Here is a 27,670-nt window from a genome sequence, read left to right as displayed (position 1 = left end):
ACCTTGACTTCTTCCCCTTGGGGAACGTGTGGATGACACTGGAGAGGGGACGACTCCCCTGTGTGAAGTGGGAGAAGTCGGACACCAAAGGCCGGCCAGTGTAGGATTCCATGGCTGTGACATGTGAAGAAAGGTGCATCGAGAGAGAGAGAGAGAGAGAGAGAGCGCGCGCGCGCGGGCGAGCGCGCATGCGCGCGAGAGCAAGCGACGGGTGGTTGCCTGCGGCTGGGCGTGGGAACAGGGAGCGACTGCACGGGGAAAAGACGGACCTTTGTGGGGTGATGAAAATGTTCTAAAATTGAATTGTGGTCATGGTTGCACAACTCTGTAAATTTCCTCAAAGTCACTGAATTGTACACTTAAAGCAAGTGAGTTCCCGGGTACTTAAATGATGTTTCAGTGGAGCTATTTTTATAAGGAGGAAGAGCACAGGCTTGGGGATGTGAGAGGCCTGGCTCAGGTTCCAGCTCCCCCCACTCTCCCGGCCCCCGGCGCTCGGGTCCCTCCCGGCCTCGGTGTGCTCAGCTGCGAAATGGAACCGCGGCCAGAACTTTGGGAGGCCTCCCGCATGGTGACCTGAGGCTCTGGAGGAGCCGGCTTCCAGCAATACACTTGAGAGACACAGAATCCCTGCTCCCCTTTCTGACCTGGGGTGAATAGAACACCTCCTGGAGCAGCCTTCTGTGACCCTGTGACCCTCCCGAGTTACGAGTTACCGTTACCACCTGGCCTGTGCCTGGGTTTGGTGCCCCGCAGCACTTACTGAATCTCAAGTGGCCCTTTTGTTTCCTGGCTCACTGTCTGCCTCCACACCCTCCCCTGGAATGTTCGCTCCGGGCGGGCGGGGGGCAGGAACCAAATCCACACCATCCCGCTTAGAAGGGCACCCTGCCCTGGCACAAAAATGGATGTAAACCTGTTAGCTGTGGTTATTATCACCAGGGCTTGAATGCCCAATGAACACAGGCACATGAACTACCTTTGTTCATCCCCCAAATGACACATTTCTGGAGACTTCTTTCTCTCAGAAAGACTTCTCTATCAGGTGTGTGAAAGGGTGAAGGATTCTGGAAAAATTTTGCTTTAATTATATTGATTCACTGGCCCTGCGTGCCTGCTGGAGTGACTCTTATTGTGGGGGTCACGGGGGCTCCTGAGACGACTGAGAACACATGCAGGGGCTTGTCCCTATTCAAGCACATACCTTGGCTTTGGGGTGACGGCTGTTAGGGCTTACTGGAATCTCAGTGGGGACCACCACTGAAATAGGCCATGATTCTCTGATGCCCCATGTGAAATGAACGCTCGGAAAGCACGGAGCCTGTGCGCCTTCACCTCTCCCTCCTCCACCCCCCAAACTAACACCATCGGAAAGCTCCAGGCTTAATGGAGAACCTCAGACCAGGGGGTGATGGGGAATCTTCAAGAAACTGCAAACAGACCAGCTTGAGACAGGAGCCAGGAAGATGGAAGCAGGAAGACATCACTCGACATCTGTTCTGGAATAGTCCCTTGTGAAATTAGAAGCTGGGCGGGGCACGCATAGAGCAAGCAGCAAAGAAAAACAAACAAACAAACAGACTTGGCTCCCTGCCCCCGAGCCAGGGGCGCCACCTACCTGGAGCTCGTGTGAAGATGAGGGCACAGCCCAGGGTGGGGGGCCGGCAAGCCTGAGAGCAGGGCTTTGGGGGTTGCACGCCGAGGCTGTGGGAGCAACAGGCTTCTACGGGTGGTTTTCCAGAGAGAGAGAGAGAGAGAGAGAGCGAGAAAATGTGTGTGTGTGTGTGTGTGTGTGTGTGTGTGTGTGTGTGTGTGTGTGTGTGTGTGTGTGCCCGAGAGAAAGAGAGAAGAGAGAAAGATCAGCTCTCTACTATAAACCAGAACATACTTACCCATCCGCTCTGAAAACAGGGTGTCCGCCGACCAGGGGCCCAGGAAACCAGCTCCTATTCTCCGAATATTGCGGCCCTTAAAGAATAAAAACAAGGAGGGAGAGGCCCAGGGAACGAGCTAATTACACCCAGCAAGTGACAAATCACTTGGAAAACATAAATACGTTTTCAAGGACACTCCTCCACTAACGAAGCTAAAGTGTTTTTCTTTCAAACCCCAGCAAGAAAATCCAAGGGATGAAACAAACTTCGCTTATTTTAGTTTCTACTCAATTACCTGTTAATGGAAAAAATCTGGCACCGACCCTAATGAGGCGGGCATGAGCTCACCGGCTCGGGGTCGGTGCTGTCAGGGAAGGCTGCAACAAGCCGGGCATTTATCTGCCTCTCTATAACCCTTTTTAAACTCGCTGTCAGGGAGCCCACGCTGAGCAGGCCCAAGAGGAAGGACTTGGAACCTGCTCCAGGCCTCGGAGGCCCTCTGGGAAAAGGAAAATTGTTGTTGGCAAGTCTGCCTGGCTCCAGAAATTGATCCAGTGCCCCCCACTTGTCCAAGCAGCATCAGACAGAGCTAAGAATTTTGTTATAATTAAATAGAGTGCTGATTGGTTGCTGGAGGTGGTCTTGAAACTGGTGTTTAAAAGCAGAGAACAACGGTTACTATTCATAGGAAAAGCCCAGAGTCTTAAAAATCCATCTGTTTCATTCCCAAATTTAGGCCAAAAAAATGCTCACTTGCTGTCTTTAAAAATACCACCTGCTTTGCGATGTTGTATAATGTGCCATTATATAAGGTGGACGGGGGCCGAGGAGAGGGCAGCGTGCGAGGATGTGGCAGGGTGGACCCAGCCCCTTTCTCACAACAGAGGCGGTCTGCAGAGGCCAGGCCATCTCCTTCCAAGGCCAAGCCCTCCTCCTCAGAGGCCCCACATAGGCCTTGAGAAGAGAGAGAGAGAGAGGGAGAGAGAGAGACTGACTTAACCAGCTTCACCTCCACAAGCTGCACTCAGGAGCCCCCCAATGCTGGGGCCGGGCAATTACAGACATCTATCCTCCACCCACCTGGCCTCCAGGGTCCCACATCCGGGGGCTGCACCCAGGCCTGGTTGGCGCCGTGATCTCACGCCACTGCTCACCACAGCTGTGGTACCAGGTGAGGTCATGGCCCCTGGAACCAAGGGAGGAGAAGCCTCCAGGCCCCCTCAGCCCTGCTGGCAGGATCCCTTAGTCACCCTCCTGCCACACACCACCCTAACCCCAGGACACAGGACACAAGGGTCCCCGTGGGACAGCCCTGTTTCTCCCAAGTGGGCAGATGTCCCAGTCCAGCCTAGTCCTAACAGCTTTTCCCTAACCTCACAGAAGTGTCAGGGCTCAGTTTCTCCTGAAGATTCTCATTCAATAGGTTAAGTGAAGAGAATCGGCTCCGTCATCACAGGCCAAATTTGAGCCACTTTTCAGCTGACCGATGCTGGACACATTACTTAACTCCTTCCCATGACAATGGAAATAGGGAAACTTCCATCCGAGTGCTCGGGTGCAGCACAAATAAAACAGTACATGTTGTGCTAGATGCCTGGGAGCCTCGTATGGTGCCTGGCATGTTGGAGGTGCCCACCTACAGCTGGCCGCCCCGTACTCGGCTCCTCCATCACAGGGGGGTCACAAACCTGGACACTGACCCAAGATTGGGAACAAACCTCGGGGCTGGCAGCAGGATAACAATTCCCCACATCGAAGCCAGCCAGTAGAGAATTCAAGGCAGCAGGTAGTTACTAGAAAGATCCTGGTCTAGACCGGGAGGAATCATGGCATCTAGCCTGGATCCTGCCAGCATCCAGCTGTATGGCTTCAGGCATAAAGACATTCTTGGGGCCCCTTCTCTAGGCTTCACTTTCCTGGGTCTGGTCCTTCTTCTAGCCCTTAGAGACAAAGCAGTCTGACTCTATTTAGAGCAGCTGTTCTTGCCTACAAAGCCCTCCTGGAATTCCTATCCAGAAGGATAGAACTTACATGCCTACACACCTACCTCTTGGGAATTCTGATGCCCCAGGGAGGATGGGGGCTAAACAAGGAACCCTCCGCACCCTGACATCAAAAGTAGGCTCTAATTTCACTAACATGACCATGATTTTCCATTTACACACCCCCGGCCCCCCCCTCAATCCTTGCACCCTGAAAAGTAAGTATAGATACCAGAGTGGTTTCTAGGAGGGTATTCTCTGAAAAGCTATTAATAGGAATTTAATGTGTCTTATAATTTATCCTTAGAGGCCATTCCAGAAGTCCTACCCCATCCACTCTCTTCACTGTGAATTTCCTTCCATACTTGATCTCATAAGGCTAACAGGAATCTCGGTGAGGAGGTAAGTCTTAAGTTGCAACCACCACTACCTTTAGAATCCAGAGGAAGTTAGCCCTGCTTAACCTCAATTCTTCCTAATTCCATAAATCAAGTGAATAGGGGGCATTAAAATTTTTTTTTCAAAAGGCTTGTTTCATGACTTTTAGCCATGGTGACTCCGTCCTCAGGCCCCATGCTATAGACCACATGGTAACCATAGCTACAGTCTTTTATCACCTGCTCCATGCAAGACACACAACCAAGAGGCCCTTTGTCCCCCTCGATCATCCAATATCATTTCAGTGCAATGGAGAATATATCATCTATGAGAAAAGTCCAGAGGAATCTTGAGGGCATTGCATGAGAACTACCCTTCTATGGGATGAAAGACACAATTTATCCATTCTACTATTGACAGACAATTAGGTTGTAACCAGCTTTTGGCCATTATGGATGAAGCTGCTACGGTCATCTACCAAAGTTAAACATATGCTATTTGGATATTCTTTTTTGTCAATTACCTAATCCCAGTTTTTTTGCTTTGTGTTTGCTCACTTTCAAGTGATTAAGCTTTCTTTTCTTGTGATTTGTTAGGAATTTGTTATACTTCTGGATATTAGTCCTTTGACAGATAAATGTGTTGCAAATATATCTAGACTGTGGCTTGCCTCTTTCCCCTTGAAATGAATTCCTAAGAAACACTCTCAACAACCAAAGACTAGAAAAGGATTTTCTTAATTTGATATCATGTATCTACAAAATCTTACAGCTTGCTACTATACTTAATGGTGAAACAGGGAATGTGTTTTCTTGAGTTCAGAAGAAAGACAAGGAATCCTGATATCACCACTCTTATTTAACATTCTATTGGAGGCTCTTGCCCGCACAATTAAAAAAAAAAAAAAAGCAAGGGAGAGAGTACACGGATAGGAAAGGGATAAATAAAGTTGAATAAAGTTGACAGTATTTGCAGATAATATAATTGTGTGAATAGAAAAATCTAAAAGAAGCTATAGCCAATCTGCTAGAATTTATATGTTAATTTAGCAAGGCTGTTGAATAAAAAAGTCAATATACAAAAGTCAAACATAATTCTACATACTAGCAAGAATCAATTAGAACACAGAAATTGAAAAATACTACTTATGGTAATTTCAAAAAACGTCAAATATCTAGGAGAAAATTTAATGAAAGACATGCAGAACCTCTATACAGAGAACTGTGAAACATTTGTTATGGGCTGAATTGCATCCCTCCCTACCCCTAAAGAGGTAATTAAAGTAAAAGGAGGTCTTATGGGTGTGCACTGTTATTGTTATGGCAGACCTAGCAAACTAATATAATACTGTTGAGTGAAATTAAGAAATACACAAATAAATGAAAGGATAGACCATGTTCATGGATTAGAAGACCCAATATTGTTAAGATGTCAGTTCTCCCCAAATTATTACAACAGATTCATCACAATCATAATAAAAAGTCTAGCAGTCTGTGTGTTGGTGTATGTGTGTATGGAAATTCACAAGCCAATAGTAAAATTTATATGGCAATGCAAAGGGCCAGGAAGTCATAATAATGATGGAAAACAAAACTGAAGGACTTAAATGCTACATAGTGAGACTTATTACAACGACACAGTAATTAAAACAGTGTGGTATTGTTACCAAGGTAGAAAAAGATTGGTGGCATAGTGTCAAGAAACAGATCCACAATCATACATCATTTGGCTTATACTAGGTCAACCAGATGTACATATAGAAAAAAATGAACTTTGACTCCAGCCTCATATCATACGCCAAAATCAATTGCAGGAGTATGACAGACCTCATGTGAAAGGTAAAACAATAAAGCCTCTAAAAGAAAAGAGAGGAGAATATGTTCATAAATTTGGAGTGACAAAATATTTTTTTAAAGATTCCATTTATTTGAGGGAGAGAGAGTGTGTGTACATGAGCAGGGAGGTGGGGTGGGGGGGAGCAGAGGGAGAAGCAGGCTCCTTGCTGAGCAGGGAGCCTGACACAGGGCTCAGTCCCAGGACCCTGAGCTCATGACCTGAGCCGAAAGCAGATGCTTAACCAACTGAGCCAGCCAGGGGCCCCTGGAGTGATAAAATATTACTTAAGTGGGATTTAAATGCACTAACCATAAAATGAAAGGTTGACAAGGTAGGCCTGATTAAAATGGAAAACTTCTGCTCATCAAAAGACATCCTTAAAGAAAGTTTCATTTAGTCATTAACAATATTTATTCAGCACTTACCAGGTATCAGACTCAATTCCGTGGATAGAGTGGGAAGTAAAGAGACACCATCTCTACCTTCCAGAAGCTTAACTTCTAGAGCAGGAGTTGGAAGACTTTTTCTATGAAAAGCAAAATAGTAAATACTTCAGGGCTTAGAGGCCACAAACCATCTCTGTGGCAAGTAATTCTTCGTCTCCTTTTGGTCCTTCTCCCCCTTCTTTTGCAACTCTTGAAAAAATGTAAAATTGTCCCTCACAGCTCTTCAAAAACAGGTCACAGGCCTACTTTGGCCTGTAGGCGATAATTTGGCAATCCCTGGTCCAGAGAGAAAGTAAGAATGACAACAGGCAGAGAAACAAATAGGCAGATAATTTCATATATGTGTGTGTGACATATGTAGGGAAGTGTTCCAAGGACAATAACAGGGCGTTCTGATAAAGAAAAAAAGGGACAGTACGGAAGCCATGAGTTAGATCCTGGGTGCCTCTCAACATTTCTCTGCCTCCTCTGTAGTTAGGTTGACCTCACAACCGAGTTCTACTCAATAGACTATGGGCAGAAGCGATGTTCATCACATACATGTCTACTAAATGTGCTGGCGATCTTCCTTTCTCTCCCTCTTCCACGGGGGCTGGGAGATATCTCTGAAACGGCTGACAAGTAAACCTTTACTGTGTTAAGCTATTGATATTTTAGGGTTTGTTTGTTATTATAGCATAGTCTAGCCCAATTCGACTAATTCAGGAGATTTCACGGAAGCTAAAATATAAGGGGCAAAGCAACAGCTCCTGATTTTTTTGGTTTTTCTACTGAGTTTCATTTTATGTTTTTAAAATGTTGGCCTTGATCCCACTAAATTGATTTCCTAACTTATCAATGGCTTGCAACCCACAATCTCAGAAACATCTATATGATATTATAATACATACGCTTCTAATTTTCTTCCAATTCTAGGACTCTATGTATTTTATTTTTTTTTATTTTTTATTTTTTAAATTTTATTTATTTAATTGACAGAGAGAGAGAGAGAGAGAGACAGCGAGAGAGGGAACACAAGCAGGGGGAGTGGGAGAGGGAGAAGCAGGCTTCCCGCCGAGCAGGGAGCCCGATGCGGGGCTCGATCCCAGGACCCTGGGATCATGACCTGAGCCGAAGGCAGTCGCTTAACCAACTGAGCCACCCAGGTGCCCCAGGACTCTATGTATTTTAGCACGCAGTCCAAAACAGCTCACTCCATGTAATTATCAACTGTCTTTATTGTTATTATATGCACAGAAACCAGAATGAGAAAAAAAACAGAAACAAAAAAACTCCTGCACACAGACAGGGAGAGAAAACACCTGGCGGTCTCATTTTGCAAAAGTCTTTTACAAGGTCCATGAATCAAATGAGCTCCACCCTCTGTCTCTCTCCAGCTACCCAGATGGTCTATGTCTTCACAAGGAGCAGGAAGGCACGGTATTCAGCGACGCAGGCCCCTGAGCCAGGCTGCTGGGATTCAGATCCTCGACTCACTGTTTCCCAGGTTTGTGCCTTGAGGAAGCCACTTAACCTCCCTGGCCTCACTCTCTACATTTGTAAAATGAACATAAACGCAATCTCTATCCCATGAGGATTAAATGAGAAACACAGGTGGAGTTTCTAGCACATCTTCTCATCCCTATCCTTGTATAAGGCCACTTTCTAGATGAGCAGTTTGTCCAGGCCTTGGGAATGTTGGTGGCCCCTTTCCTTACGGATTCTGTCCTATAAGACAGTACAGGACTCAGCTCAGAGGGAAAACGGACACCAAGCTTACTTTACCCAGACTTGTGTGCCGGAGCCTAGAACAGTACCTGGTGCAAATGGGCGCTCAAGGATTAGCTGTTGAATGAACCAATGAAATCAGTGGGCTTACTCACAGCTCAATCAAGTGTACTCACTTGAGTACCCTTAAAAAAATTCCCAAAGTCCAGAGTCAGAATTTGCCAGTGCTGCCCATCAGACCCAGGCCAGGATTCAGGCAGGCCTCTGCCATCGCCACACGCCTGGGAATGCTGGACCAGATCTGAAAAGGGAGATGAAGAAGCCAACGACAGATGGGAGTCCTTTAGAAAGTCAAATCCATGGCCCTGTGTCTTGGTGATTCCCAGTCCTGGCTTCCGGCACTTGCCTTGAGCTACCACTCACAGGAGACTTCTTGGCTATTCCTTTGTTTCTTTCCAAAGGGCTTTAATTAAAAACACATTTCCATACCACAAAAAGCACTCCAGCTACAGCTGTGGCTCCCCAAAGGGCAGAAGCTATTTTCACGGAGCCATCAAGTTTCAGGTGAGATAATCATGGGTGAGTCACAGCACCCTGGGGTCCCTCAACACTATGACAAAGATGTGTCTTCCACATCTAGGTGTCTCATTCTCTAGCCTGGGCTTGAAGAGCAAGAATCCCGAAGAGAAATAAGGAAAAGAAATAGCTAGCACTGGCCTTCTACTTTTACAATAATACTAACCACTCTGATTTACTATTCCAGGCACTCTGCATTCCAGCCTCATAAGATTCTGTGAAAACGAGTACTGTTGTCACCACTTGTTCCCTGAAGAAACAGAGGCTCCGAGAGCTGGCGGAATTAATTGCCCAAGGATGCACAGTGTGGGAGTCGGACGCTGGAGTCTCCAAGCTCGGATTCTCTCCACTGCTCCTTGGTTTGTCCTCTTCAAATCCCAGATCCGGATGAAAGGCCTCCTGACCCTACCTGCGCCCACATCATCAGCATAAAAAGTGAGCCTTCTATCATCTGAAATGGAAAACCACTTTCTACAGGGGTCTGTCCAAAACCACCACCGACAGCAGTACGACAGCTCATTCTCGAGGGCTCTGTGCTAAGACTCTGCTGTCTCTCAGAGGTAGCCAATGCTTCTGTAGTGGCCTGAATGGTGTCCCTCACCCCCCCCCAAAATGTCCATGTCCGAATCCTAGGACCTGTGTTGTTTTCTATGGTAAAAGATTTAATTAAGCTAAGAATCTAGAAAGAAGTGGCTCATCCAGGATTATCCATGTGGGCCCTAAATACAGCACAGGTATCCCTCTAAGGGGAGAGACAGGAAGTTTCCAGACAGACACACGGGAGGCAGTGATGTGAAGATGGAGGCAGAGATTTGAGTGATGTGGTTACAGGCCCAGGAACACGCAGGGTGGTAGGCAGCCACAAGAAACTGGAAGGGACTCCAGAACCTCCAACGGGAGCATGCCCAGCCGACACCTGGATTCCAGACTTCTGGCCTCCAGAGCTGTGAGAGCTATTGCTTGAGGTCCCCACGTTTATGTTAATTTGTTACCACAGGAAGCCATGCACGCTCCTAACAGGCAGCCTTGTTTGGCCAGTCCCATCAGAGGTCAGGGGTGATGTGGCTCAGAGATTGAGAGTTATGAGCGCCTACATGTGGTCTCAGGGTCTCTTAGTAACAACAAATCCACAGATGGATGAAATTAGAAGATGCTCCGATTGAAAATAAACTCTTGAGGTCGGAAGGAACCAAACAGCTCGAGAGAGTGTATTGAAGGAAGGGGACTTGGCCTGGCGTCTGGGAGACTGGAAGCTGAACTTCCGAGAAAGACAGGCTTGGGGGAAAGGAAGTCCCATGTCAGGGTGGGAAGAGCCCCAGAGTATTGCTCGAATGTGGTAAGGCATAAACTTGCGGCTTGGTGACCCATATTTTGAATTTTAAAATGTGATCTTTGCTCAGGCTGGCTGATGACAGAGGGACCGTCCCCACTCCCACCCAGGTTTTTTTGTTTTTTGTTTTGCCTTTGTTAACAAGGGCACTGAGCTACCTTCCAGCATGGCTGAAAGGATTAGGCACGATGGACACCTTGGAAGTTCAAGAACACAAAATTTGGAAGCTCTCTGGCAAGTCACCATTCCTTTGGTTCTCAAAATACACAGAGTGAGTTGGCTAATGTCACTTATTCCTTCCTTCAGCAAATATGCATCCAGTACCCTCTACGTGCCAGGCACTGAACCAGGTCCTTAGTAGAGAGCAAGGAACTTAAAATCCACATTCTGACCTCTTGGGAGAGTTCTCTAGGGCAGCGGTTCTCGACGGGGCATGATTTCGTCCCCTGGGGGATATGTGGCAATATCTGAAGACATTGCTGGACGTCATATGGTGCTGGGGGTGCCACGGCATCTAGGGAGGAGGCCATCTGACAACGCATAGGACAGTCCCCCTCAACAAAAGATCTCAATATTTTGCTAGGTGGCACTCTTAGTGGTCTAACTCGGGCCACATCCGCTCACACGACGGTGGGTGAGGGAAAACCAAGAAGCTGGAAGAGCGCCATAGGAGGGAGACATCACTCACTACTGTCGACGCTCAGACCTGAAAGGTGAGGGGGCAGTTATCCAGGCAGGAAGTGGGGCTGCAGGAGCAGAACAGAACCTTCCAGAAGAGGGGAAAGTGTGTGGGTGAGCATGCAGGGCAGAGGAGGTGGGGCAAGCAAGGCCATCCTTCAGAAGGACTGTCCCATCACTCTGGGAGAAGGACCATTTTAATGATACCAGGAGGCATAACTCAGTGTTAAGAGCACCGGTTTGGGGTCAGATCTGAATTTAAATCCCATCCTACTAGCTGTGCAGCCTTGGACAAGACACAGACTCAGAGTTTCTAAACCCAGTTTTAGAAAATAAAGCGTGTTGGGGGCGGGTAATAATATGGACCTCAGGTGGGGCTGTTAGCATTAAAGGACAAAAGGCACATAAATGCCTTGGCCCGCGGCCACCAAGAACAGATACCGTTCTAATTTGTGTTTTCCAAAGGTCACTCTGGGCCCAGTGTACAAAATAAAATGGGGAAGGACAACCAGAATCACTCCTCTCTGGGAATACAAAAGCAAACAAAAACAAAATACTGCGATTTTTACAGAACAAAAACTAGTTTGAGCAAAGCACAGCTTCCAAGGAGCTTCAAAGTCCTTGATGACAACCCTGTGTAGCCTTAAGTAACAACAACACGAACAGCTTCCAGGCCCATCGAAATTGTGTCCTTTGGAGGTACAGTTGTCCTAGAAAAGTGGAACCTAACACAGGTTTCCCCCGCTATCCGAATGTAGAGCGTTCATAGGGAATCTTTTGTAAGCAGAAATCCAGGCGTAAAGTGAAGAAGAATTGCCGTGAATTTATATGGAAAATTTTTGAGCATTCCCAGACCCCAAAATAACCTCCTTTAAGCCTTGTGTGATATCTTAGGATATCAGACATCCTGCTTACGGATGCACAAAATAAATCGAGGTAAGCACAGACTCGCAGGGACCCAGTTCAGACTTCTGCCAGCTGGACGCCGAGATGCTGAGTGAGGCTCCTGGGGCCACCGCCGCCGGCCCAGGGCACGCTGCCTCTGTACCCGCTCGCTGCAAGACACATACTCAATGCTATTTTCGCTTTTCACCTTTTTCTGGTAAAAGCAAAAATCCTCTTCGGATTTCTTTCAGGTCATGAAAACAGGGGCTAACATAGGTCCTTCGTCAAAGCAAAGGGACATTACCCGACCTTTCGGATAGCTGGGGCATTTCCGTGCACCCATCCATCCTAATCAGCCTGAGAAATGATCGCAGTGGAAACCTCAGGAAGATCTTTACTGTGGCCCCTGGTTGGTGGTGGTGATGATGAACTTGCACCCTTGCCAGGGTACAGCCACAGAACTTTGAGTCCCACACACAGCAAGATTTCCTCCATACAAGCCGCTAAGTGATTCGCCTTGATCCGATTTTCTACATACCTTCTTACTCAACATCCGCTCGCGGTCAGAGAAAGGTTTTCAGGCCGACACCCTGGCACCTCTCCCTGCGGGCGACTCTTAGAAAGAAGTCAGAATCCTTCCACATCAGTGGTCCTTCAATGGGAACAATGTGGTGTCTTAAATCCATTCCTGGGGAACTAAGTGTCCTTAACCAGAATTCAGTCCTTTCTAAAGCTGGATACTGTGAGCGAAGGCCAACTAACATCTACGAGATGATTGTTTTATAGTCAGAAGTGGGACAGGGACTCTCTCACTGTGCTCTGCTTTCGGAAACGAACTAACTCGGTACACAGGTGTGCCCAACAGGCGTCGAGAATGAGAGAAAGAAAAAAACACACAGAAACCACCCACGAAAAGAGTGCAAGACCACTTTTGGATATCCAAGTCCCAACCCACCGCCCATACCAACCCTGTGGTCTGGTCTTAAGTTCCAGCTCCGGAGGACGGTCCTCTCGCAAGGAGGCGGGTACGGCTTCCCCCAAGGCAGAAAATCCAAATCACAGAAACAAGTGACCAGCCTTGATCTGCACATACTAAGTTGCTTTTATTAATCCAGAACGGCATGCTACAGATACTGTACAGCATGAACATTTATTCATTACAAAAATGGCTTCCAAACCATTAAAAATGAAATTGGAATAAGAGCATAAAACGGAACAGTAACATCACAACTGTTAGGAAACATTCAAAGTATTCACAAAAAATGTTATAGTTAGCATTTTAATAAACCAGAGAAAAATTGGAGACAGTTTTACAATCGCTTCATGTCAACTACAATGGCACTGAATGAACAGGTTTCAGCTTTATACAGCATTTTGCAACATCAACATGCCTAGGTTTTTTTTTTTTATTTGTAAAGTTTGCCACCTCCTTGTATGTCATACGTGTACATAAAAGCGGCAGCTGGTTTTTCCTTTAAGAGTAATCTAATATACAGAATTTTTGGCCCCTAAGGGTTTATACCTCTTCATTTAAAATGCTTTCTGGACAATCTGCTACCAAACACATCTTGTTATAGGTGACATTAAAACTACATACAAATCTACCTATGTAACATCACAGCAAAACATGATGAACAAAAATTACAGCATCAAAAAGAGGGAGAAAGCTAAAGTCACTGAGAATTTTGGCACATAAAGTTTTGCACACAGTCAGGCCGTGTCCTAAGGGTACAGAGCTGCCGACTCTGAGTTCGAAGGGGAAACAGGGTGGTTCCCGCTGCTGCTTACACGGCGTCACTAAAATTCCCTCGCTAATTTTCAAGTCTTGGTTTACATAATGGCTTTTAAAGCAACTTTTGTTAATGCTACTGATCCTTTAATGCAACTAGTAATGTCCATTTGGCGGCATCTGGGTTTCATACAGCCAAAAAAAAAAAAAAAAGTCAAAAAGAGAAACAAAAAAATATATATACACATTTTATATATAAACTTAAAAACCTTGTACAAATGAGTTGTTATATATAAGATGCTTATGCTAAGGGAAAAAAAACTTTATACAGTTTCAAGAAAAAGGAAAACATATCTTAAAAGGGACAACGTACAGGTTCGACGAGCAATCTCTAAAGCAATAAATACTACTGGTCCAACAGCGTTGTGATTCCATTAATTGTTGAGTAGAACCCCCCCCCCCCCAAAAAGAACAACACCATGGAACAAGGTATATTAACACATTTAACCCTTTGTTTCTGTACATTTAAACAATAACAAGTAACATCACAATTAAAGTTGTTTCACACAGAGAAAAAAAAAAAAGGAATATGGCACTGCATTCGTTGTGCCCTTATGGTTTAAAAACCAGATGTAAAATGATTGGTTCGCAAGCTCGTATTTAATACAAATAATACAGAACCAACTCCTTCTGGAGGGCTGCTTCAAAATTGCTTCTTTTTTTTTCCTTTTTGTTTTTTAATCAGTCTTTTAAAACTAAGCTATCCGAACTACATAACAGTTATGTATATATATATATTTTTTAAACGCTACAAAGACTTTAAACAGCTGTTGATAAAAATTTTGGTAGAATCATGAGGTTCTTCTCTCATCTACATATTTAAAAGGAGAAATTGAAATAAGAATGGGTCAAATATTGACCAATGAACTCCATAAACATCAACTAATGTAGCCACGTGGCACAAAATTAAAAGAGTACAAAACAAAACCTTTCCAAGGGGGTGGGGGTGGGGGGGTACAAAGAAAAGCGAAGAAAACCGCAACACTACGCAAACCAAAGTGGGGGTGGCTAACGAAGCTAAAGCTATTCTAAAGACTTGGTCACGAGGGACAGCGGCTGGGGCTGGGTCCCGGCCAGAGAGCTGTGGGAATGTAAGGAAGATGTCGACGGCTGTGCGAGAGAGGACGAGGGCATGACGGGCGGCTGCAAAGCGGCGGGAGGCAGGTCCAGGGCCCCGTTGGGACAGAGGGCGGGGGCCTTGCCGGGGGCGGCCTCGGCAAGCAGGAGGGCGGGCGGCGGAGGCATCATGGACAGGTGGGCCAGGGGGTCGGGCTTCAGGGTCAGCGAGAGAGGCTGGGTCTGCTCAGTCTGTGACTTGGCGTCTTGGGGGGGGGAGCCTAGCAGGTTGGGGGAGGGAGGAGGCGAGTCTAGTAAGCTTCCATCTGAAGAGGGTGGACTGAGGCAGCTGCCTTCACCTTGTATGTAGCGAACGCACTTTTTTTTTCTCCTAGAAACAGGGGGAGAGAGTTATCTGTGAATAAAGGGCAGAGATGCCGAGGGAGAGAGTTACCTACTGCTCAGAGGCGCGCTGAAGTCCCCTCTGCCCCCAGAGCCCGCACGCCCCGTGGCCAGGGGGCCGCGCTCACTTGGCTGTGCCCCCGCCGCCCCATCTAAGCCTGCCGGGCCGAACCACGGCGTGGGAGTCGAGGCCCAGCCCCCTACCTACCTGCTCCCCCCGCCCAACCCGGCCCCGCTACACGCCCGCGACCCCAGCCCAGCCCCGGTACCAGGGAGCCAACTGCAGGAGGCAGCGCCTGTTTGCCGCAAAGTGGCTGCGTCCACGCCGAGATCAACTGCGAAGTGTGTTCTCTTTCGGCTTAGACACTCCCTGGCTTGCCCATCACATCTCCCCTGCATTCCCGCCGCTAGCACCCTACTCCCAGTGGCGTGCGTGCGTGCGTGCGTGCGTGCGTGTGTGTGTGTGTGTGTAAGAGAAAGGGAGCTCCTTCCCCAGGCGCCGCCTGTCCGTATGAAATTCTCAAAATGCTGACCGTTGAGCCCACCCACAGAGCTGAAGGCAGTGCTAACAAGGGGCTTAGAGGTTTTCACACCCACACCGCCGCCGCCGCCACCACCAACGCCACCGCCGCCGCGACCGCCACCACCACCACCACCGCCACCACCGCCACCGCCACCACCGCCACCACCGCCACCACCACCGCCACCACCACCACCGCCAGGCTGCCGGCGCCCAGAGAGCTTTCGGGCTTTGTCTGTTAAGAACCACACCAAATCAAGAGAGGTCAGAATCAGGTGAGAAGGGGAGGGGATAAGGGGGGAAACAAAAATAAAACAAAAGAAATTTAAAAACAAAACAAAAACAAAAAATAAAACGAAAACAAAAACAAAAAAACCACCAAAAACAGGTAGAAGAGGATAAACAAAGGTGGGGGAGGGGGAAGAATAAGAAAAACAGAAAATGATCCAAAGGAACAAGAATAACTGGTTGTATGGCCTGCAGGTTGTGGATTAAATTATGATTCAAACTTGATTTTTTTTTTTTTAAAGATTTGGGGTCTTCCCCTCCCCCACCCCAGAGTGAGAAGGCTGGAAGGAGAGACAGCGAGGATGGGTTGGAGGGGCACCCTGTCCTGGTCACTCTGCCGAGGCCGTGAATGGAGGGCGCAGCGTGTCACAAGGAAGTGACGACAAAGAAGAAGTGCGGGGGTGGGGGGGTGGGAGATCACGGCACGGAACTGGTGGGGTCGGGTTACGGTGATCAGTGTTTAAGCCGGAAGGACTAAGTTTGCCCTGCACCCAAACCAGAATCTCCCCTCTACATTTCCCGTTTGCATAAGACATAGGAATGAGAATTTCAGAGACTCTCTTGCTCATCATCAAAGGTTGGGGAAGTCGATTCAAGAAATTGAGCATGTGACCTCAAAGCTTCTCCTCCTATTAATCCCAGTCCGATGGGGAGGATATTTACTAGGAAAGGTGATCCTGGGAATCAACCCGACTCATGCAATAAAAATCACGCAGACACAGGGAGTGTGCTGACCTAAGGAGCCCTGAACACAGGTAAAACCATGGCTGATGGGACTCTGTCTAAAAACAACTGTGTAAGCGCCGGCCGGCTTCCCATTCCTGGAAAGCAGTTTAAGATGCTGCCTGGGGTCAGATGTCACTGGCCTTTGAAAGGAAGGAGGTGTAACGAGTTCCTCCTTGGGTCTGTGCCCCAGAGGTGTCTGCTCATGCCCCTCCGTGCGCGGGGCGTGGACTCAGCAAGATGGCAGGAGGGCGGGTGGGAGGAAACATGCTTGGCCTTCCCTGCCTCCCAGAGGCTGAGGCCCACCAGGGGGAGGCCTCAGGGTCTACCCGACTACCCACTGGGTGGAAAGGAACTCTAGGGGTGCAAGGACAGCCCCCCTCACCTTCAATTTGGAAAGGTTCCCTTTCTCCTCTGGGATAGACTGAAACAGACTGTGGGTTCTGCTCCCATCCCAGAAACCAAGATACATAATTAAGCCTCTCCGAGTTTTAAACCACCTTAGCCTGCAGATCAAAACATGCTTAAAAAACTAAGATGTCCATGCATTTTAAAAAATGGGAGAAGGGAGGGGTGGGGATGGGGGCGGGGCATAAGCAAAAGTGAGAGAGTGACAAGGACAAAGGAGAGAGGGAGGAGGGGAGAGGAAAGGAGAAGCAAGAGAACAGGGGGTGACGGCAAGCAGCATTCCATGCTATATTAGGGCAGAGTAAAAAGATGGGAAAGCAACTTGGTGGGCTCAAAACAGAATCTTGTTAAAATGTCCTCAAATGTCAAATAAAATTAGAAACCCTTTGTAGCGAGCAAGGAGTCCTGATTGGCTAGGAGCGCATGTGCCGCTCCGTCACCCGCCCGCCCTCCTGATGACACGGAGGTTTCCACTTCGAGGGGATGAGTGGGAGCCTTCTGAACACGGGACACGAAGACTATGAAGGACAGCAAGACACTCCTTCTAACAGGTGGCTGGGCAAAAGGCAGTTGGAACACACACTCCTGACGGGCTGGAAAATGCCTCATTGTGTAACTGCTTGCCTTTCTTTTTAAAGCACATTGTGTCCTATTGATTTAGCACCAAGCCAAATCCTGGCAAAGAGGAAAAGTTGAGGAAAAAAGGGGCAAAACCCATCTGCTTACCCTCCCCCTCCCAGGCTCCATTTCCAACCAAGGGGTGGCCCCTGAAAATTCCACTTTTAGCTTCTCATGGATTTATTCTGAAAGGAAAACTAAGGGTTCTTCCTGATCCTGTTTTGGAATTATACCCTTCAGTGAGCTAAAATGCATCTGCTGATGCTTTCAGGGTCTGAGAAACACCCCCCCCCCCCGCCGAAGAAGCAAAGTGGCCACCAGGAACATTCTAATGGTGTCAAGGTGGGAAGGACGCTGAGGAATGATGAGGGACACGAGCCCGCCATGCTGACAGCTGGCCCCTCAGAGCTGTGCTTTTTGAAAATCGTGCTTATGAAGCAGCTACAAAGATTTTGGTTTTTGCTCTTGTTTTTTGTAAAAATGTCATGAAACTTCTGGCCTCTGAGGCAGATCCCATACCCTGGCTTTAAACAAGGTGCAGGCTGTGTCTGAGAAGGGGACGTCCGTCCCCGTCAATGTTAGGAATGGTAACTTTCAGGGGAAAAAAAAAAATGTCAAGTCTAACTTGAAGCAAATGCTTCCGAAACAAAAAAAAAAGGGGGACGTTCATAAACCACCACTCACCCCCCACCCACACACACAAATAAAATAGACACAAATCCGGCAACACACCATATTGCGAGGTGGCCACAATGGTCTCAGCCATACATTTCTAGAGATCATGAGGAACCTGCTCAGGAGTGAGCCCTGTGATTAGCGAAATCCTTCCCCATGGTATTCTGCAGCTGATCATCTTCCTCCTCAGCATGGAGGAGATTCTGCCACAAACTCACTGCCTAGACCTGTCCTCCCTGGGTAGGCCTACTTAAATCCCTAACATTCTTCATCTACCTCCTCATGAAACTCTTTTCTGTGGCACAGAGAAGACCCCGGGATTGTGCCGAAAGGATATCTGTCACCTCCGTGAACACGGCCATCTCACAGAATGAACGACTGACTGGAGGATATCTCTCCAGGCCTGGAACCCTCACTCAATGGGCAGAGAGGGCTGTCTGTTGAGTTCTCCCTCAACAAAGATGCTCAGGCCCTCTCTCCCCTCAACGTCTGGCCAACTTGAGGCACTTGGCCAATCCCTCATAAGGCACCAGGGGGAGGGTAAGAGACACAGGAGACTCGTGGGCATGCACATGATGGGATGGACATCTGATCTAATGTCTAAACACGGAACACACGGCAAAGGCATGAAGGAGAGGGACACGTGACAGGGAGGCACTACAAACAGGGAGGTGTGTTTGGGGGTGTTGAGATACCTACCATCATAATATTCCAAATTCAAAGACTGCTTGTATCAGAACAAAGAAACAACAAATTTAACCAAAGGTGGTCATTAAAGGAAAGGAAATGAGACAGGAAAGAGTCGGTATCCCTCCACCAAGAAGGAAGTACCTACGGCTTCCCTGAAATTACAGGTTGGATGGAAACCTGCACGTGGAACGCGGGTGTTCAATTTGGACTCTTCTAGTTCATTTTGGAAGCAATGCTCTCTCGCTCGCTCGCTCTCTCTCTAAACATATGCAATATATATATGTGTAATTCCGCAGGCTAGCAACGCTGCAGTACAGGACTGCATGACTCATTGCTTGTAGCCCTTCAGCTGGTGCATGCCGTTCAATGCCACGCTTCTTTTCAGCACTGTAAAACAATGTCAGCTAACCGGGCTCCTCTGTCCAGAGACATGTGGTTTATCAACATAAAAGAAAAACAAAACAGAACAGAACCAAAAAACGCCTGCCCCAGAGCCCTTCTCCAAGTGTCTTGACTCTCCAGTACGTGGGAATGGCCCTTGCTGCCAAGTTTTTTTTTTTTTAGCTCATTCAAACCTTTGGAAATGGTGGTTCTATCTAGGCTCAGCATATATGCCACAGACCGGGCCCGTTCCAGGATGCTGGCTTGCAAAGCAAAAGGGTAAGTGCCCGTCCTGGTCTGTTAAGGGTGTGGTCTCCGTCCTACCACCGGGGATCTGGATATGTTACTCGGAAGAGCAAGGGGGAAAGAGAGAAAGAGAAAGTGGGGAGAGGATATGGCATAAAATTAGCAAGGAAATTTTGAAGGATGAGGATCATTAGTCATTGATGCCGGTAGGGAAGTGGATGGGAACGAGGTCAAAATACATCAACACACTAAGGTAGCAGAAGGACAGAGTGCTTTGATTTTCCCAAAGGCCTCACAGTGGTCATATACCTGCACGGTTTGCACCATAAAGTCTGTCGGTCAAGCCCGAACAGTGCCCGACACTTCTTTGGAGTATTTGCATCTGTTAGCATAAGTAAACACAAAAAATACAACACAATGGTGGGTCATGCTCAGTTGGATGTGAAATCTCAGCTACTGCTCACTTGTCTTCTCTATGACCTCAGCTGTCTATGATCGTCTTCCCTCACCAAGGACATGAAAGGAAAAGACTTCTATGAGGCAAAAGAAAAAATAAATAAATAAAACAAAACGATAAAACACGCACCAAAAAACAAAACAAAACAAAACAAAACAAAAAACAACAACCAGAAACCAAAAAACAACAAGGAAAAATAAATTAAAAAATAGAAGAGAGGAGGAAGGGAAAAGGTGACGCTGTTGTTTGCTTCTACCTAGGCCAGGGTTACGATGGATGTCACTGAGCCCCATCCTGGGTGGTCAGGAGGAAGGGGGCTGGCAGGCAACGTTCCCTGGGAGGGGGCGCGCTGGGGTTGGCTGTCGCTGACCCGAGGAGGCACGAATGATGCTGTTTTACAGTGGCATTTTGGCTAGCAGCAGCGGGGAGAACAAGCACGTCCCTCACAGAGCAGTGTCCCGCACCCTCATGTCTCCTAAGATCCACACACAGAGCTACAAAGCAACAGGCCAGAGAAGGAGGGGGGAAAGGACCGAATAGACCAGCTGCAGACCAGCACAGCGAATCTGGGAAATCTATACACACCTGCAAGGGCCGCACCAGTTATTCTGTTGATCAAGGCCAAAGCGCGCTCGGCATTTCTTAGGAGCGCTCAGGTCTGAATGAGTTCAAGAGAGATGCGAGCAGAGGAGGACGTGGGAGAGAGAGAGGGGGGGAGGGGGGGAGAGAAAGATACAAATAAGAAAAAAATAAAAATAAAAAAGGGAATAAATCAATGACCTGGTTACTAATTACAAAATATTGACTTTCGATTTTTTAACTTTCTTTAATTAAAAAAAAAAAAAAGGAAAAAAATCACATTCTTATTCAACGGGTGAAATTAGCTGTTGCAAATAAAGCTGCAGTATCCCTTCTTTAAGGACTGTCTCTCCGATTCGTTTTGAGTGGATAAAGGGAAGTCAGATACTGAAAAAACTAAATTTTGAAATAATATTTTTCTTCTTTTGGTTCTGCTTTTTTTTTTTTCTAGCTCTCTCAGTTTGTTTTTCTTAAAGAAGAAAATAAAGCGAAGGAGGGAATTAAGTTTGTAACATGCTTTTTTCTTCTCAGAGTACAACAGTTTAAAAAAGAAAAAAAAACTACAAATAAAAACAGAACAAAATGAAACAAAACAGAAAGAAATAAAGAAAGAAAAGGGGGTTGTGGTACTGGGATATTGCAGCTTTTGAAATGTTTTTCTTTTCTTTTTTTTTTTTTAACCGATTTTCATGACTACTAACAGAAGAACAGATGAAGGTGAACAGGCAGTGTGAATGAGCTGGTCAGGGTTAGTCAGAAGCTCATAGCAGCTTTTAAGCAGGTACAGTCAGTAAAATGCTAGTGGATTTGCAAATTAGGAGCAGGAAAGCAAAAGGAAGAAAAAAACTAAAATAAAAAAAAAGCGAAGGAGAAAATAATCATACTGCGAATGCATGCTTGCGTGAGAAAACTTAGTGGGAGCAACGGAAAATGCCATTAGATTAAGGAGGTTTATTACTGAATTCCTTCCATTTTGGTTGGTTTTTGCTTCTTTTTTTTTTAACCAGTCTCTTTTAAAGAAATACTGCATATTCAATTTGCACAGTTAGTTCAACACTAAGTCACTGTCATCACTGCTTAAACAACTGTTATGGGAAAAATAAATAAATAAATAAACAAAGCGAAAGTTAAATCAAATTAAAAAAAAAAAAAAAACAAAAACAACTGAAAAAAAAAAATCTACCGAAACATACGAAACCGTGTAGATGGTCATTTTAAAGGATGTTCAAATGTCATACGTGTTTAATGTTAATAAAACTATAATGGCAAGAAAAATTAAAAAAACAGTTTATCGACTATTTTAATGACTCAAAATGACATTAGCACCTGTAATCGGAGGAAGTGAAAGGCAAGGATTTAGGAAACATTCGCTGTGTTCTGAAAAAAAAGAACAAATTATACAAAGCCTTCAAAATTTTTGTTGTCGTTTGTAAAAGCCTGGCCTTCTCCAAGGGGACCTTCTGATATTGCCTATGCAGTATTTCTAATTTCTCCTAGAGAATGACAAACCTCCTTAATTTAAATTGGGTGCAATTTACCACTGTAAAGGCATGCATCAGAACATTCAGGAACAGCCCAGTTAATATCAAACACTCACACACACCCCGCCTACTCCCCCCCCGGCCCCTTCCTCATCCCTACAGACGTAGACAAAATAAGCAGACTGCATAAATCCCGCATAGGCATGCCTACCACCCTCCCGTTACAGGCTCTGCGGTTATTTAAAAACACATTCCACTAGAATTACAATGTGCTTTTCATGCAACAATGAATGTTACTAGCTTCAAAAGGGCAGTCATGAAGCAATTAATTAAAATGCATACACAAGAAGGCTGGCTAAGATGGGTTCCCCCACAATGTCCTGGCCTTGAATTTCTCCTGCCTCCCCCAGACAGAAATCTAAGGTCAAAGAGTGGTCCTCATAGTACCGCTCCTTCCTCCTTCCTCCTTAGTCTAACTTACCATTGGTCTCTCCGGGCTGCTTGTCCCTTTTCCTCTTCTTCTTCTTCCCCTAGACGAACAGATGAAACACGAGGAATTATTGCAGGAAACAGACGGGAGGAGGGCGTCTGGGCTCACCTGGAGAGGAGAAGGCTGGAGGAGGGGAGCACTCCTCTGTCTCCGTCCACACCCATGGCTCCCACGGTGTTTTTGACTCCCCCCCCCTTTTAATCCAAATGCCCTTCAGTTGTGCTTCAGCTAGAGGGGCACACACTCAGCAAGGGGAAGAGAAGGGGTCAGCAGGGGGTGAAGGAAAGACCTCTTTTCCCACACACCTCTGTCCATCCTCAAACCTGACCCAGAGCATCTGATTCCACAAAGGGGAGAAGAGAACTGATGAAGGAATATTTAGGGAGGTGTGGAGAGACAGGGCTGGGAGTGGCCCAAGAGCCCAGAGCCAAGTGTCAAATGACTGTGGACATGGCCATGTGGACTAAGAAAGCCACCCCCCGCCTTGCTCCATGCAAATCTCTTCCTTATTAAAGGCCACAAGGCCCTCCTACTCAATCAAAAACCAAAAGCTTTAACTGGGGCTTTACTAGTAACAACAGCTAACATTTACTGAGCACATACTATGCGCCAGGCATGACTCTAGGTGCGCCATGCATATTGACGCGTTTTTCCCTCACACAATCCTATACAACAGGGACTATCACCATTCCAATTCTACAGAGGAGGAAACTCAGGCACAGAGGGGTTATGTGACTTCCCTGACACCACACAGCTCCAAATGCTGGGGCCAGGATGGGAACTCAGGAGGTCTTGGCTCCACAGCCCTTACCTCCTAGGCTGTGCGACCTGCATATTTAATCCCTTGCTCTCCCAGGAAGGTTTTTAATTGATTACAGGGGATGGATCGCATGGGGTCATTCACATTCTCCAACCTCGTACCTTTACTGTCTGCTTGTGGCTGGGATGTGGCATGGGAACAGAGACGAGCTCTGTAGAGCTGACTGCATCCCCGCAGATCTGAAACTAGTTCTCTCTCAGCTTGTCAGTGCTGGTCTTATCCATCGGGGTCAGATGCTGGGTACGTATGAAATGATACAAACAAAAGGACTGGCCTACATGTCTATCTGTTTCCGAACATCTAAATATCGCCTCTGCCTAAAGTTCTCATGGTATGTTGACATCAACTCCGGAAGGGAAAAACCAACAGTGACGGGGGTCAACTTGACAACCCATAAGGCCCTGTAAGGAGAACCTCAAGGTGGAGAAGACATGGTTTTAGCTCCATCCAAGGGCTGCAAGCCACCTGTCTCAGAAAGCCCCTCTTTTCTCTCACATCTAGGGGCCCATACCATTTGGGAAGTTTGTCTTGGCCTTGAGTTTGCAACATTGTGATACATACTATATTCCTCGATAAACAATCTAAAGATTTTGTATTTATTTATTGGAGAGAGTGTGCCTAACCATGCACGCGTGTGAGTGGGAGAAGGGGCAGAAAGAGAGAGGATCTCCCAGCAGACTCCCCGCTGAGCGCAGAGCCCAATGTGGGGCTCGATCTCACGACTCTGAGATCACGCCCTCAGTGGAAACCAGGAATCGGACACTTATCCGACTGAGCCACCCAGGCGGGCCCTGGTAAACAAGGTAAAAATAAGAAAATAAAAGGAGCTCATGGGGCCTTCTTGTGAGCCTTGGCAGCCCATCTTCACGTCTGTGCCTCTCCTAGGGGAGCAGCAATGCGCTGCCTGGCCATCTTGGAAAAGGCAGGAGGGGCTAGTTTCAATTTAGGAGCCTGAGTGAACACTCAGCTGGGCACAGAAAACCGTGGTGACTCTGGGCAGTGTTGGCATCCACACACCCAACGGATTCTCAGTCCCCTCTGGTTTAATACAGTGCTCACCCATTTCCCATCGCCCTCAATATGTTCTGAAAGGCAAGTCGAAAGTTCCAGTCCCCATGGGAAGCTGTCAGTTTAGGATATCTAACTGAGATGTTCATGACTGAGGAAAGGCTTATTTAAACTGAAGGCTTCTAAAGGACAGGGACTATGTTTTAATCAGAAAAAGACAAGAAGAAGCTTAATAAACATTCTTTAGTGAAGAGGGACATATGTCTCAAGGGCGCACAGCCACCCCGTTATCTTCTTAGATGTAACAGAAGAAAAAGCCTAAATACGGAGGTGGGGGGTGGGGAATTCAAGATGAGCAATGGCTTAGGATTTGTGTCCTTTATCTAATCTGGAAGAGCTGGAAAGGCAACAGTGTTCTAATACAATGCCAGGGGTTAGACAGCACTACGGGACGGGACCAAACTGTTTTCTCCTGTGCCCCCAGAAGGTGCCAAGTCCAACAACCCAAAGGTGATTGTTTTATTCAATTCTATTTTGCTAAGGCTTCCATTACCACTTGACTGGAAAAGCAGGAACATGAAAGAGGCATGAAGTCAGCTCAGAAAACTTTTCCCAGAAGAACCTTTTGGACTCTACAACGACCAAAGTAATGTACAGAAACTCTTATGTCGAGTCAGCTAAGAAAAATCCCCAAACCCGACAAGTTCCACCACAGTCAAACCCGTAAGACCTTGAACTCTGACCCTTGCTCCACAGACCGTATCCTGGGGCACAAAAGGGAGGGAAGAAGGGAGGGAGGAGCGCGTGTGTGTGTTCACACTCATGTGTAAGGAGCCATGGTGACAGGAGTCAGAAAGTACCCTGTATAAGAGATAAAGTTCCTTCAGTCCTAAATCTCGATCTACCTCTAAACTTTCTCTCAAGTCTTGTCAGAGGTTCCCCTATTATACTGAGCTTCTCCTGAATGTGAAGCTGAGCCAAAGTCACTTTAAGTGCCTCGTGGACCTTCTAAAACCTAGAAAGCACTTCACAAAAAGCCCGGGGCAATGCCTGTCTAACTGACTCCCAGGCAAGTCAATGGCAGCATTCTTTTGAAGCTATCACAAAGTTGGCCTTGTATCTCTGTGGAGATCTCCCCCTGCACAACTCCAGAGGGCACCATACACATAGACCATAGGGTAAATGGCACTCCCTAGAGTTGTGCGGTACACATCCTGCAAAGCTGTCCATGAAGGCCCTCCCGTGACCCCCGTGTCTGTTGGGGATATATGATATCTATAGTGGAGCAGAATTCCTCTCTGTGGTACCATTCTAGATCACTCAAAGACTTAGGTCTACAGCAGGTAGAAGGTGGAGGTAAACTCTAAGAGCTTCTGACCCGACACCAGGAAAAGAGTGTCCTGAAATGAGATGGCTGTGCACGCAGAGGCCCCAGAGCTGGCCTGCTGCTGGAAATCTCCACCTCGAGGTCGGTGGGGGGCGGGGGGAGGTTAGCAGCAAGCCTGTGGGAGAGCATTCACTTTCTCATCGTCTTCCTGTCCGCTCCAGAAGAAAGGCTTCCCCACGGCACACATGCTGAGGACCAATGGAAAGGTCCCAAGCAGCTCAGACCCGGTGCGTGCCCATCCGTGAGTGACAAGGGCCCTGACCAGAGCGAACATTCCGGTGACAGGTACCAGCACTGATTCCTGTTTCAACTCCCAGGAGGACCAGAGCCTCGTGCCACCAGCCAAGGCCACTGGGACCCAGAGGGAGGCGGCTGGGGGCAGAGATGAAGACGCGGGGGTGAAGCCCAGCAGTCTGTGTTCTCCGCACCCCCGTCTCTGCACAGGGAAGGGCACACTGGCACGCACAGGTTGACAGGTACGAGAAAGAGCGAGAGCCGGCAAAGGCGGCATCCGCCCGGGACCCACCGATTCCCGCGCCTTCCGCGGCTCCCTGATGGCAGGTAAGTTTTGGGAGTCGACGTGCCTGATTTAACTCTGAAGCCCCACAGCACATTCAGCACCAGCACTAACTGAACTGATCTCGGCCCGCATACAGAGAGCGCCATCACCACGATGCCGTGCACAGGAGAGCTGGGTCAGGAGCGCGGGCGGGGCTCCACGCCACTGACCAGAGACGGGAGAAGCCCACTGCTGGTATCAAGGCGAGTTTTGCCTTCACCACCCTAGAGAGCGAATGGTTAAAAATCACTTTATAAAACGCAGTGCCATGGAATCAAAGTACCAGGTGAAGTAAGAGACAGCTCATCCACAGAGAGGAGAGCCAGCCCAGAAGGCTGTGGGGCAAAATGTGAACAAGAAATGACAGGGAGAGGAGACAGGGGTCTCCTGAGGAGAGCAAGGTCGGGAGAGGGCAGGAATGCTGGGTGTCACGGCCACTGTGATTAGTGAAAGCAACAATCCTGCCGTGCTTCCTAAAACCCCAGGAAGGAAATTAGGCAAATCCTGTAGTCAACACAGAGCCCAGGAAGACACCTCACGCCGCGCAGACCCTTTGCCGACCCTTCCGGGGCCCCAGGGCACTTCCTGCGCCCCACCAGAGGAAGACTACCCCTAGTTGCCTGCAGGGGTCCTCCCCCCGTGCCCCTCTCACTCGGCAGGAACTAGCTTTTCCAACTTGTCCTGCACCACAGCGTAGGGCAACTGCTCCTTTTCTCCCTCTTAAGGGCCAAGGCGCTGCTGGAAGGCCTGGGAGGAATTAAACTCTCTCCACCGAGGCCTGCCCTGTCAGGACCCATGGGACCCCTGCTGAGAAGCACAGAAGCCCCCTGAGGCATATCCTAGAGCCTTGTCTTTACAAAGACCTGGGCAAGAAGGTGTGGACAGCCCCCAAGTCAATCCCACGGTCCTGGGCTGGAACAATGGAACACTGGCCTCCTCCCTCCTCCTTGAAGAACTCTGGCCTGCTGATGGAGCCATACTGGAAGCCATGACAAGAACCCCCGCCCCCCAGTCTGGTGCTCGGACAGGTTGCCCCTGGTCCCAGCAGTGGGCAGACGGTACGGTTCTGAGGCCCGATTCCAGGTGGCAGGTAGCATGCCCTTTGGGCAGGGGAACCCCCAACACACCTCTACAGACTCTAGTTCTGAGAAAAATGAACACCTACATAGTTATCCCGCGCAGACCAGCCAGGGTACAGCTGCATGTGAAGCTGTCGCTCCTTCCGGGCCAGCTCGTAGTACTTCGCTTGCTCTTCTCTGGACAGTGCGTGCCACTGGAGGGGACACAGAGGCAGGCAAAACATCACGAACTACCCTGTGGCCGGGGCTGAGAGATGGGTCTGCTCGGCAGGGTCCTGGCACGCAAAACCTCATCTGTCAGCTCCCTCCCTGGCTCTCTCTC

General features: G+C 47.8%; 1 protein-coding gene across 37 annotated transcripts in view; it reads right to left on the bottom strand.

Moving 5' to 3' along the window:
• Nucleotides 1-12,778: 12,778 nt before the first annotated feature.
• The window catches only part of TCF7L2 (transcription factor 7 like 2), a 196,671-nt gene continuing 181,779 nt past the window's right edge, over nt 12,779-27,670 (bottom strand). For 8 of the 37 annotated variants that reach the window (XM_027595527.2, XM_027595520.2, XM_027595534.2 and 5 more), the window contains 5 exons: nt 27,435-27,542; nt 22,487-22,535; nt 21,851-21,901; nt 20,531-20,603; nt 12,779-14,928 (listed from right to left, as the gene is read on the bottom strand). In XM_027595527.2, the coding sequence (XP_027451328.1) occupies nt 14,505-14,928; nt 20,531-20,603; nt 21,851-21,901; nt 22,487-22,535; nt 27,435-27,542 (705 nt within the window). In that variant the 3' untranslated portion in view covers nt 12,779-14,504. Of the gene's footprint in view, nt 14,929-16,368; nt 16,374-19,796; nt 19,871-19,916; nt 20,022-20,530; nt 20,604-21,850; nt 21,902-22,482; nt 22,536-27,434; nt 27,543-27,670 lie in introns of those variants that run through there. The other 29 variants (XM_027595718.2, XM_027595724.2, XM_027595754.2 and 26 more) reach the window with 12 other exon arrangements.

Source organism: Zalophus californianus, chromosome 15 (genome assembly GCF_009762305.2).
Source record: "Zalophus californianus isolate mZalCal1 chromosome 15, mZalCal1.pri.v2, whole genome shotgun sequence".
Lineage (NCBI taxonomy): Eukaryota > Metazoa > Chordata > Mammalia > Carnivora > Otariidae > Zalophus > Zalophus californianus.
This window is presented reverse-complemented; position numbering and strand designations above follow the sequence as displayed.